At 37.6% G+C, this 14,013-nt stretch overlaps 1 protein-coding gene across 5 annotated transcripts in view; it reads right to left on the bottom strand.

Annotated features, from left to right (window-relative positions):
- Positions 1 to 894: 894 nt before the first annotated feature.
- The window catches only part of ERCC8 (ERCC excision repair 8, CSA ubiquitin ligase complex subunit), a 57,437-nt gene continuing 44,318 nt past the window's right edge, over positions 895 to 14,013 (bottom strand). For all 5 annotated transcript variants that reach the window (XM_023545486.2, XM_003408052.4, XM_064272325.1 and 2 more), the window contains one exon: positions 895 to 12,404. In XM_023545486.2, coding sequence (XP_023401254.2) covers positions 12,336 to 12,404 — 69 coding nt within the window. In that variant the 3' untranslated portion in view covers positions 895 to 12,335. The remainder of the gene's footprint in view (positions 12,405 to 14,013) is intronic.

Genomic DNA, 14,013 nt, shown 5'->3' on the forward strand with positions numbered 1-14,013 from the left:
GATTTGGATGCCGTTTATTTCTTTTTTTGCCTTATTGCTCTAGCTAGGACTTCCAGCACAATGCTAAATAGAAGTGGTGATAAAGGGATCCTTGTCTTGTTCCTGTTCTCAGGGGGAATGTTTTCGGCCTTTCTGCATTAAGAATGATGTTGGCTGTTGGTTTTGTATAGATGGCCTTTATTATGTTGAGCAATTTCCCTTCTATTCCTATTTTATTGAGAGTTTTTATCAGGAATGGGTGTTGGACTTTATCAAATGCCTTTTCTGTGTTGATTGAGGTGACACAATGTGGTGGATTACATTGACTGATTTTCTAACATTGAACCATTCTTATATACCTGGTATGAATCCCACTTACTGGTGGTGTATTTTTTTTTTTTTATGATGCTGAATTCTATTGGCTAGAATTTTGTTCAGAATTTTTGCATCTACATTCATGACAAATATTGGTCTGTAATTTTCTTTTTTTGTGGTGTCTTTGCCTGGTTTTGTTATCAGGCTTATGCTGACTTCATAGACTGAATTTGGAAGTATCTTTCCTTTTCTGTGTTCTGAAATAACTTGAGTAGTACTGGTGTGAGCTCTTATGTGAATGTTTGGTAGAATTCTCCAGTGAAGCCATCTGGGCCAGAGCTTTCTTTTTTGTTGGGAGTTCTGTTTTGTTTTTTATCTTTTCAATCTCTTCCCTAGTTATGGATCTTTTCAGATTTTTTACCTCAGTTTGTGTTGGTTTAGGTAGGTAGTGTGTTTTTAGAAATTTGTCCATTTTCTCTAGGCTTTCAAATTTGTTGGAGTATAGTTTTACATAGTGCTCTGTTATAATCCTTTTTTTATTTCAGTGGGGTCTGTTGCAATGTTCCCCTATTTCATTTCTTATTTAGGCTATTTGTGTCCTTTCCTGTTTTTTTTTTTTGTCAATTTGGCCAATGGTTTTTCGATTTTGTTGATCCTTTCAAAGAACCAACTTTTGGTTTTGTTGGTTCTTTCTACTGCTTTTCTATTCTCTATTTATTTCTGCTCTGATCTTTATTTCCTTTCTTCTGGTGGCTGTGGGCTTCTTTTGCTGTTCTCCTTCTATTTGCTTATGTAGCTAATGTTTTGAATTTGTCTCTTTTTTGGCGTGTGCCTCAATTGCTATAAATTGACCTCCGAGCATTGCCTCTGCTGCATCCCAAAGGTTTTGGTATGATATGTTTTCATTCTTGTTTGATTATAGGAATTTTTGGATTCCATCTTTGATTTCTTCTATTACCCAGTGGTTTTTAAGCAAGGTGTTATTCAGTTTCCATGTATTTGATTTTCTTCCCTTTCTCATCCTGTTATTAATTTCTACTTTGATGGTGTTGTGATCAGAGAAGATGCTTTGTATTATCTCAATGTTTTGGATTTTGTTGAGGGTTGTTTTGTGGCCTAAGATGTGGTCTATTCTGGAGAATGTCCCATGTGTGATGGAAAAGAATGTGTACTTTGCTGCTCTTGGGTGGAGTTTTTTTATACACTTCTACGAGGTCAAGTTGGTTGATTGTGGCCTTTAGACCTTCTTTATCTTTGCTAAGATTCTTTTTTAGATGTTCTGTCCTTTACCAAGAGTGGCATGTTAAAGTCTCCTACTATTATTGTGGAACTGTCAGTTTCTCTTCAGTGCTGTTAAGAGTTTGTTTTATGTATTTTGGAACCCTGTCATTGCATACATGGATATTTATTATGGTTATGTCTTCATGGTGGTTTGTCCTTTTAACCACTATATGTCCTTCTTTGTCTTTTATGTTGTATTTTGTTTTAAAGTCTATTTTTAACTGAGATTAGTATTGCGACTCCTGGTCTTTTTGGTAGCTGTTTGCTTGATATATTTTTTTCCATCCTTTGGTTTTTAATATATTTATGTCTTTCCTTCTAAGGTTAGCCTCTTGTTGATAGCATAATGATGGGTCCTATTTTTTTTTAACCATTCTGTCACTCTGTCTCTTTATGGGTTCAGTTAAGCCATTTATGTTCAGTGTGATTATTTCTAGGTGTGAGTTTATCGGTGGCATCTTGTAGTGCTTTTTGTTGTGGTGCTGACGTTTTCTTTGGTCCTCTTGCACTCCTGTGCTGAATTCCTTTTGTTTCTGGTTTTTTTTGTTTTGTTTTGGTAGATTTTGTGTTTATTGAGACTTTGTTTTTCTTCTTTGATTAGTAGGTTTGTTAACTTTCTTCGTGGTTACCTTGAAATTGACCCCTCTCTTCCTAAGTTTAAACCAGTCTTTTATTAATAATCACCTTGACTTCCTCTCCATTTGAAAGTTCCATACTTACACCATTTATTCCTCTTTTATTGTTCTGCAATTGTTTTCATTAACAGATTGACCTGTTACCTGTTGTAAATCTTTTAGTTTTCCTTTATCCTTGAGAGTTCATTACCTAGGTTGGTATCTGGCTGATTCTGTCTCTGTCAGTTTCTTATTCAATTTGGTGCTTGATGGAGTTCTTTATCCCTTCATTTGATGCTTAGGGTTTCAGTATTGACGTTTCTGTCATTTTACTTAGTTTTTTGAGTCTTTGCTGCAGAGGGACAGCATGGTACATCAATCTACAGTGCTATGTTGGCTCTGCCTCCCAGTGGCCACTTCTTTGTCCTCATCTTAGCTGACCTATCAACAGCATTTGACACAGCTGATTACTGTCCTCTTGAAATGCTGTTTTCACTTGAATTCTGGAATACATACTACACTTGCCTGGCTTGCCTCTTACTTCTCTGACCATTCTTTCTCAGGTTCTTCTGCAGGTTCACCCTTATTTCATCACCTCTAAATGTTGGAGTGTCTCAGGTTAGTCTTCAGTCCTCTTATCTAGCTACACTTCTCAAGCGATCTAAAATAATCTCAGGGTTTTAAATGCCACCTATAAACTCAGGATTCCCAAATGTGTGTCTCTAGCTTGTAACTCTTTCCTGACTTCAGACCTATAAATCTAGGAACCTACAGGGCCTCTCCACTTGGATGTCTAATAGATATCTCAAACTTAAATGTCCAAAACAGAGCCTTTCATATTTCCTCCTTCCCCTTGAAGTCTTCCTTATCTCATGTAATGATAACTCTATTCCTGTGGTTGCTCATGCCTTCGAGTCATCTTTGACCTCTGTTTCTCTCTGCTGACTCTACCTTCAAACTATATCCAAAATTAGACCCCTTTTGACCATCCCCACTGCTCTTACCCTGGTGGTGCCACCATCATCCCTTGTGTGGATTATTTCAATATCCATTTAACTGGTTTCTTTGCTGCTGTCTTGTTGCTCCCTCTCAGCCAATCCCCACACTGATACCAGAGGGAGCATATAAAAACCTAAGTCAGAGCATGTCTCTCCTCTGCTCAAAACCTTCCAATGACTTCTCATTTCTCTGAGTAAAAGACAGTCCCTAAAACCCAAAAACCACAGGGACCTACAATTCCCTTCTTAATCTCACATTCTCTTCTACCATTATTTCCCTAATTAGCTCCATTTGGCCTTCTTGCTGATCCTTTAACACTCCAGGTGTGTTCCCACCTCAGGGCCTTTGCACTTGATATCCCCTTTGTCTGGAATGCTTTTCCCTTAGATATCTGCACAGTGAGCTTCATCTTTCTTTACAGCCTTACTCAAAATTCACCTTTTCCAGCAAGGCTTTCCTTGGCCTATCTAAAATTTTAATACTGTCCCATCCTCCTACTTCCCATTCCCTTTCTCTGCCTTTTTTTCTTTGCACTTATCAATAATACATCTTATTTTACATTTGGATCTCATTTGTCTTTTTCCTCCACTACAATATAAGGCCATATACTCTCTTAAAAAACTGCACTACCGTCATTCCATTTCTCTTTCTGCACTCACAACTTTAAAGTCATGCTAATAACTCTCAAAAATAATGCCTGAGCTTAATCGAGTATTTGGTTGGTTTTGTTCACTGGCATATAGTTGGTGCTCCACTTTTTGTGAATGACTCAGTGAATTAATTTGAACTTGTAAAACTCTTTCCTTAGTGGGCAAAGGTCCCTCCAAACACAGGAATTAAAAAAGAGAAATGCTAAGGGAATCAAACTTATAATACCAGCATGTCAATTTTGTAATTATTAGGATAGATAACCTATGAACATTTAGTATTTAAAGTCCTAGTAGTATTTAAACAATTTGACAGGTATGCCTCCATTTTTAATTGGGTAATTGAATTTAGACAATTTCAAGATGAAAGATGTAATAATTATTTGTAATCAATTTTAAAAGCTTGAAATGAGAACTCAAGTTCACTGTATGAATATAGTATTAGGGAATACTGGCTTGTTATATTAGATTTTTAGTTAACCACCAGATTTTGTTTCACTGTTGTGAAGTTTACCTCACTTTGCAATTGGCATTTGGAACTTGTGTCAGGAATGCATTCTGCTGCAAGTAACAGAAAACTGACTCTGGAGGCTTAAATGAAGAGAGCTAGGAGTTCCTAGTGTGATGTTGGTTCAGTGGCTTAACAGAGTCAAGACCTATTATCTTGGCCTTTCTCTTAGCTTTTCTCCTACGCTTATGGCCACAAGTCAGATTCCAAACTGCCAACCTTTGTTGGCACTGTCTTCCTTTTTGCATGCCATTGCCTTCCTTTTTCTTGTTCGGTGGAATGCAGACATTGCTAGAGCAGTCATCTTGTATCACAAAGGGGAAGCTGATGTAGAGGGTGCAAGAGCAATGAGCTAGATAGAGCCTAGGCTGCTGATGAACTTGGAACCATCATACCTGCACGGGACTGCGGGACTGGACTTTTATTGAAAGAAATGCATTTATATCTTGTTTAAGTTATGTTATTTAGAGTTTGCAGGTAAAGCTAATCCTAATTCATAAAAGCTGCTGCCATTGGGCAGGGGTTCTCCAGTTTATCAACTCTACCTCATGTCATCCCAAACGCTGACAGGAGTTGCCAGTTATCACAACATACTAGTGTTTTTCTCCCACCAAAACCTGGGAAAGGCTGACATACCCATGTGTTTCAAAAGAAGTAGAAGAGCATATGTCATTGCGGAAGTAGAGACTACTTCTACATGACTAATACTGCACATTGTATTGAATGTACATGACTTAAGAAGAAATATAACCAGAATAGCAAAGACATGTAATGACAGCCTTAATAAAAAACTTAATGAACTGCAGAGAATTTCAGCAGATTAAAAAAAAAAATGCACACACAGTAAGTGATAATGCTGTGAACTATATTAAGTGAAAAAAATTTTCTTTGCATGAAAACATTTTTTTTTTTTTTTTTTTACCAATGATGGGTTTGCAAAATGTTGACTGCAGCAGAAATTGTGTTCTGAACAAAAAATAACATTTGCAGATATAAATTTAACAAGGTATACAATTGCTCAGAAGCAGCCCGGGTGCAGTAGTGGTTAAGTGCTCGGCTGCTAACCCAAAGGTCGGTGGTTTGAATCTACCAGCTGCTCTTCAGGAGGAAGATGTGGCAGCCTGCTTCCATAATGATTTACAGCCTTGGAAACCCTATGGAGCAAGTCTATTCTGTCCTATAGGGTAGTTATGAGTTGGTATCACATTGATGGCAGTGGGTTTGGTTTTAATATTGCTTAGTATGTTGAAACTAGGGTAAAGGGATTTAAAGTAAAAACTTGCATGAAAAGGTTAAATAATTTATATATATTTTTTGGCAGCCAATGACAGTTCAAATATAAAAGATATAAATACCACCTAATTAACTGTAGTCATTTATATCTGACAGTTTTGAAGTATCTGAATAATTTTTTAACATTGTGCCCATGCTGAGCATATCAAGAAATTATTTTGGCATGTTGAGAGAAGAGGGTGACTATGACTGTAGGAGGTGCTCTGGCTAGTCTGTGATAACATTGTTGTACAAAACTTAAATTCATGGTGGCAGTTTGCACAAGCCACAGGATGTATGTTTATTTCATAATTCAGTGGGAATCAGTTGGTTAAAAAAAAGAGAACATGTCATTAATACAGTGAGATGGATGTGCTGGCATGGACCGAACCACAAAAGACATGTCAATGCTTTCTTACTTGAATTGAATGTACAATGTATGTGGTGTGGGACTAAAGAGATTCAGGGACGATCTATGTTGGGTATACAGGTCAACAGTAACCTTGAGAAAAGAACCCTCCGTCATTTTGTGAGAAGACTACAAAATTAATGTAATACTCAGGCTATCAACTAATATCTAATAACATTCAACAATTCCATACATAGTTAAGTAAAAAAATAACCAAATCAAGCACCTTTCCATTTGTAAATTGTGAGAGGAGTTGCTTCACAGTTAAGTGCTTGGTAATGGTGTTCTTCACTAATTAATTCAATAAATATCTCTTTGAGCATCCATCTACCTTTTGCTAAGCAGTGTTGTAGGTACACAAACATAATAATGACTGAGGATGGTGCGGGACCAGGCAATGTTTCGTTCTGTTATGCATGGGATCACTACAAGCTGGAGCCGACTCCATGGTACCTAAAAATAACAACAGTTCTAGGTGCTGGGAATAAAACAATAGACAAAATTCCTGCACTCATGGAGTATACATCTAGAGGGGAGAGAAAGATTAAATAAGCAGACCATGTCCTGAAGGAGTAAAATTTGAGTGAACTTTGACAAGAACCCAGAGCCTAATAATGAGATTGTTAAGTAGTAAGAGACCCATTAGCTTAGCAATTTGTAGATATCAGAACTTTAGAACTTTATTTCATTATCCTTACAACTCTGTAAGGTGCATTTTATTCCCCTTCTACATATCATGAAACTAGCTTAGGGAGGTAAAGTAACTTGCTAAATCAAACAATTAATAACTGGTAGTTCCATAATAATTTGTATGGAAACTTTATAAAAAACCAGAATGGAAATCATGAGAATGCTGACAGAATATAAAGAATATAACGAGTGTCACTGAACAATTTATATAGAAACTGTTGAATGGGAACCTATTTTCTGTGTAAACTTTCACTGAAAATATATTATTCAAAATATCAAAAAACAAAATACTTTGAAAGTTCTAATTCAGGCAAAATAGCAAGTTCATTCCATTAGAATTTGAATGTTCATTCAGTATAAGACAGTTCTTTAAAGTTTTACAAAGGCACTCCACACTTAGCTTCAATGAACTTCAATTAATTTTGAATATAAACCTCTATTAATGCATTTCTCACACGGAATATCATTTAAAGTGCTTTCTAAATATCACAATGCATGATTTTACAGCAGGAACAGTTTTAACAACTTTCTATTCCAGTTTTTTATTCCTTTCTTCCATTTTTTTTAAATAATGAGAAAAACATGGTAAAAAATTATTCAAATTCGTGTATCTACTTAGTTATAAGACTCAGATATTCTGATTTCTAGTGTACTCTTTCTTTGTGATTATTTTTTAATAATCTTACCAATCTTTAATGTCCACAGTAATTATCATGAACTTATTTTTAATAGCATTTTCCACAGTACTTACTGAAACTATGGCAAATTTTTGAATATACGTATATATAAACATTAGAACAGTACAATAAAATCAGTTGATATATTCAATTCTAAGTTCTTATTAGGAATGTCATTTCCTTGTTTTAGGACAACTGTGAACAGTATATTTATATAGAAAACACACACATTCATACAACAGTTGATGATGCCATTATAAAGGGTAAAGAGAAGCTGGAGAGTTAAAAAGACTAAGCCACCTGGGAAGCAGCGGCTCTCTTATTCCAGCTGGTGTTTGTCAAAGGTCTTGACAGCCACATGGCTCTCTACCCTGTAGTGCTGCTTCTAATCCTTGCAAGCGAAGCAAGAGATGAACAAAAAAGGTTTGTGTGAATCACTTGAGCCAATCATCTGTTACCTTCAAAAGCTGACCACCAATGCCAGGAAACAAGGCCACCAGCCAGATCTGCGACAACCTGCCTAGAAACTCTGCATACCCAATGCAATAACCAAGAGCAGATTTCCGAGGTATAAGAAAATGAGGAGCTTGAGGAACTCCATCTTAAACATTAACTTACTTGTGTTTTTAGTGACAAAATAACTAGGTTATAATTGTAATACCCATTTCTTTCCAAGCTTTGGGAAAGCACAAACTAGGAGAGCTGAACCAGCCCATTAAAACCAAAAAAACCAAACCTGTTACCACTGATTCCAACTCATAGCCACCCTATAGGAGAGAGAAGAACTGCCCCATAAGGGTTTCCAAGGAACAGCTGTGGATTCAAACTGCCGACATTTTGGTTAGCAGCTGAGCTCTTAACCACTGAGCTACCAGGGCTCCATCAGCCCATTAAAAGAAAGTTTTACCAGTGTCCTTGTGATGACCAAAGAGGAGTGGTTAGTCAAGAGGGCATTTGCAGATTCTTACACATGGAGAACCAAGAGAGGCCACGACACAGGTGTTTGTTTTATTATTCCTTTTACTCTTCTATATTTCTCATATTGTCCAATTAAAAAAGGGGGGGGGGGACAAAAAGAAAAAAACCCAAGAAACGAGATGGCAGCAAAAGAACTAAGCCACCTGTATTTGAGAATGTTGCTGGCATAGCTAATAAGATAGATAAGCTTGTATTAACAGATAAGCTTGTAATAAATTCCAGGCACAAAGAAGGTTTAGTGCAGTGATTCTGGGTGGCACGGGGTTTCACATATTCTTTGCAAAGAAAAGCCATGATTGAACTTTGTTCAATATGTCAACTGAGTTTAATAGTTTTCCAGAGTTAAAACAGAAGAACCAACTCTGTCCTGAGAACCAGATTTTAGCTTCAGATGTCTAGAATCTCCATCAAAATATAAAACAAAGTGAATATTTTCCTTTCTGTAATCATCCTTCCCTAGTATACTTTCTGAAAGACAAAATCCCAAGTATGCCAGGATTTTTGCCAGTTCCATTTCTTGCATGGTTATAGCAATTCTGAGTTTCTACAGTATTGCTGCTCAAGAGTTTTTCAGTGAAGGATTGATAATTAGTATTGGAATATGAAAAAATTACATTAAAAAAGTTATCAATGCATTTGTCTATAAAAATTATATAATTTACGGAAATGCCTTTTTTAAAACTAGTCATTTTACTGGTGTACCATAAATAATTTTACTTAAAACTGGGATCAAATTGAAGTGAAGGTATACTACTGGCATAAATGTTTGTTTGAAATATAGCAGGATACCAGCAACTTACATGACTAAAAGACACATACTATGAAAGGAAAATACATAAAATGTAAAAGAAATGGAGAGAAGTTATAGGTGATGGAATGCAATGACTTACTTAATATGGCCCTTCTAGCCATAGTTTTTGTAATTCCCAACAAAAGAATGAGTGAGGACTATGCTGATGAGGTAACTGTGGCCCACCAAGGGGAATGGATAGCTTGCTAATAAATTAAATAAGGTGCCTGGCACCCATTTTGGGATGGGACCATGCAAATATGGTATATGGAACCCCAACAAGGGGACTGGTCAGTTTTGCCAACCCGCTAGCCTTAAGATGATTCGTCCCCTTCAGAGGCAAGAAGAGAGGCTCTCACCACCACCAAGAAATTACAGCTAGAAGTAGAGTGTGTCCTTTGGACTCGGGAACCCTGTACTGAGAAGCTCCTGAAGCCAGGAGACGGAGAGAGAGAGCTGTAACACTGAAGATGGTGAGAAGCAGCAACAGAGAAACGGCGACAGCAGAGGCAGGAGACCGGCAGGCAACAGCACATTGAGCTTCCTGGCCCATGAAGCGAGAACGCTGAGCGCCTTCAGGCAGGCTTCCTGGTGGAGTAGGGTGCCTCCAGGCACTTGGTGGAGCTAGGTTTGTGGACCCACGGAGCTAGAACTTAGTGCCTTTGGGCTTAGGCTTACTGGTGGAGTGGGGTGCCTCTAGGTACTTATCGACAGAGCTCAAAGAGCTTTGTAACACTTGCTGGAGAAGGGCAGATGCCAGGCTGAGAGGCTGAGGGCCAGAGACAGGCCTGCCTCTGGGCATGGCTGAGAAAAGGCTATCCTGATTGAAGAACCATATCCTTAACACTCCTGAACCTGAACTGTAACCAATTACTTCCCTAATAAACCCCATAACTGTGAGTATGGTCTGAGTTCTATGTGGCCATTGCAAAGAATTAGTGAACCCAGCAGAGAATTAGAGTGCTGCGGAAGGTTGGTTAGTGTCAGAATTGGTAAAAAGTTTGGAGGGAGGAAGTATGTCTGTCTGACCTCTGCCTCATAGGACTCAGCCTTGGGTTGTTCGTGTTGATTCTCCTTCCCTGTTGTGAAATTAGGTCAGATGCCACGCCCACCACACCATTTTTACAGGTGTAACAGGTTCATGCATGTACACCTGCATAAGGCTGGACAAGTATAAACTGACTGGGACAATAAAAAGTCTAAAGTGGAAGCTTCTACAGATCTCTGTATTTCTGTGATAAGTTAATGCAAGTGTTTGAAAAACAATGGTTTAGGGTGGGAAGGTGTGATGGCTAGTTTATGTGTCAACTCAGACTAACGTACCCAGTTATTTAATCAAACATGAATTTAAATGTTGGAGTCCCTAGATGGTGAGAACGGTTAAGCACTTGACTATTAGCTGAAAGGTTTGTGGTTCGAACCTACCCAGTGGCACCTTGGTAAACAGGCCTGGCAATCTGCTTCTGAAAGGCTGCAGCCTTAAAAACCCTATTGAGCAGTTCTACTTTGCATATATGGGGTCGCCATGAGTTGGAATCAACTTAATGGCAACTAACAATGGAATGACCTGGGCTTAAAGAAATCAACTATAAAAATAAATGCATGGAAAACAATTGGGCAGAAAGATCTGACATGAGGACTACTGTTTCTACACTTCAAAACTTAACTGTCACAGCCAATTAATGCAACTGCTGTCAATAAGTTGAATACCTGTAAAAAGTTGAATTAGCAAAAGTTGTGCGATACATTTACAATGACAAAAAAAAAAAAAAAAAAGAGCAGCTGCTGAGGTGGGTTACGTACAACCAAACACTTCAGGGAATTTGGTTCCTTGGTTTGGAGGTTTGGGGTCATGGTTTCATAGAACATCCCAGTTGATTTCTGGAGCCATGGAGGCTGGATGAACCCCTGAAACTACTGCCTTAGGATAATCTTTAAACCTTAAACCAAAAATATTCTCTGAAGTCTTCTAAAAACCAAGGAATAGCTTAGCTTAATTAGTAGAATGTCTACCTTGAGCGCTGTCCTCTTTTAAGGTCTAACTATATGGGATCAAATTGATAACAGCAACTCAGAAGATCAGATAGGAAACTTAGAGGGCAATGAGTTGATGTTAATGTGGGAGGAACAACTCAAAAAAGGAGGGTGAGAATGGCTGTACAACTTGAAGAATGTAATCAGTGTCACTATTATACATGTAGAAATTGCTGAATTGGTTCTGCTGTGTATATTCTCAATGACAAAAATAAAATAAATTAAAAAAATTAACTGTATATTTAGAGTTTAACTTCACAAAACCCTTTTTCACTAGTTCTCACCTGGTAAGAATGAAGAAGGGAATATAAGATTAGCTTCATGATACTCTCCCTTGTGAGTTACGATACAAGAAGAAAAGACAATAAAATATAGATTTTATCACATGTCCTGATCCCATGCCAGGACATCTTATGTTTGGATGAATTAGGATTTGGTCATATCTTCATAATTTCATAGAAAGGGAAGAGTTCAAGCGTAAGTACAAGCTACCCTCTGACACATTATAATAAAGTAAATGTGAGATTTTTCCCAAGTTAAAAGACTCCAGTCCATGTTAATAACCTCCACTTGCTATCCCGAGAGTACATCTTATGGTTCACACAATCTGCTCGAGGTCCTGCATGGGTACAATGACTTGTCTCCTTGTACTGTAGCAACAGGGGCTGCCCCAGGCCACAGCAAATGAGATGAAGGAGACAAGTTTTGATTAAACCAAGGCTTCGAAACAGTTTATTCCAGTTTGAACTAGCTGAGAATATGCATTTCTAACAAGCTCCTCCTAGGCAATGCTAATACTGCGGTTAGGGCCCAATGCTGGGCAGTTCAGAATGAACCAAAATTTATTATACGTAAGAATCACCTGGGGATCTTGTTAAAATGTAGATTGATTCGGTATATCTGGGAGGGGAAATGCAAATTTTCAGCAGGCATTGGAACCAGTTCAAAACCCTGGATTAAAAACCTATACAAAAGTCTGTTTTAGGATTTCATGCAAATATGACCTCTTTAAAACACAAGAATAAATCACTCAAATTCAGGGCTAATTTAGCTGTTAGAAATAGACTGGACAGTTAAAAATAAGTAACAGTCCCCCTTGAAAAGTTTCCCCCATAGAGATACAAGGTACTGAGGATTGACGTTTATCCTTCTTCATCACTGCTGCTCCAGGCATCTTCGAATGCTGGGTTTAATTGTGATTTGGTTGTAGTCTAAAAAAAAGAAGAAGAAAAAAAGATTATATTTTCAACCCTCATAGTTTTAGGCTCACAATAAAGTTTAGTTTTGAAATATATCAAAATGAATGATTGATTATTTTGAAAGAAACTGTGTAGCTGTTAATTTCAAAAAGAAAAGAAACACTCCACATACAATATAAAATAACATAACCTCACTTTAAACAGGTACACCAGACTTTATCCAGATAATGTGTGCTTCCTTCAAAAGAGTCACCTCATAAACATATATACTATGATGTTGCCTTTGCTCAAAGCATTTCTAAAACTCTTTAGAATTACCTGGAGAAGGTGGCACATTACCATTCACAGGGCCAAGACTGGACCCATGTCTACTGTCTGACTTGAGAACCTGATAGAATAACCGCAGCTTTTCATTGTTTGGATGGACTTGATTTTTGTAAATAAGTGGTTATCCAAATACAGGGAAGAAGATGTTCATCAAGCTGAGTAATTCCATTTTTGGCCCCCAAAATACTGTGGACTATTAAGCACTGAGGTTTATTTTAATATGGCTGGTAAAGCAGTTCAGAAGCACATGTAAAATGTGTCTGAAATAGTAACATAATTGTAATTAGCATTTAGGCTTCACTGGGAAATTTCTTTGAAGAAGAACATGCATTTGGATTGTGTTTATTTAAACAACAACAAAACATCATAGTCTTACAACTTTTAATTTCAATTCAATTCACTTTTTTGGGATACCTTCTGAATAAACCAAAGACCAAGCCCACTGCCGTCGAGTCAATTCTGACTCATAGCAACCCTACAGGACAGAGTAGAATTGCCCCATGGAGTTTCCAAGGAGCGCCTGGTAGATTCAAACTGTTGACCTCTTGGTTAGCAGCTGTAGCGCTTAACCACTACTCCAGAATGGGTACCTTCTTATTCTCCAGCAAATGACTAAAAAGGGTTTAAGAGGGCCTCTCTTTTTTTATTTGGGCTTTATGAGCCAGGTTTTGCCTTTTATTTTGTAATGCTTTACCTTTGCTATAGGTTTATTCAGATCCAAATCCCAATAATGTATTATTAGCACCAAGACTACTTTTAAATTATCTTATAGTGCCCTCTACAAAATATAGCATTGTTTTATGTTAAGGGTAACCTCTACAACATGTCTGAGAATGTTCATTTCCTTTTTGATGAACATGAACTTGTTGCTGTTAGGTACGGTCAAGTTGGTTCTGACTCACAGCGACCCTATGTAAAATAGAATGAAACACTGCCTGGTCCTGCGCCATCCTCACAATCATTGCTATGTCTGAGCCCACTGTTGTAGCCACCGCATCAGTCCATCTTGTAAATGGTCCTCCTCTTTTTCACTGACCCTCTACCTAGCACAATGTCCTTCTCCTTCCTAATACCATGTCAAAAGTATGTGTGATGAAGTTTAGCCATCCTTGCTTCTAAGGAATATTCTGGCTGTACTTCTTCCAAGACATATTTGTTTATTCTTCTAGCAGTCCATGGTATATTCAATATCCTTCACCAAACCATAATCCAAATGCATCAATTCTTCTTTGGTCTTCTTTATTCACTGTCCAGCTTTCATGTGCATATGAGGCAACTGAAAATACCATGGCTT

Source organism: Loxodonta africana, chromosome 2, assembly GCF_030014295.1.
Source record: "Loxodonta africana isolate mLoxAfr1 chromosome 2, mLoxAfr1.hap2, whole genome shotgun sequence".
Taxonomy (NCBI): Eukaryota; Metazoa; Chordata; class Mammalia; order Proboscidea; family Elephantidae; genus Loxodonta; species Loxodonta africana.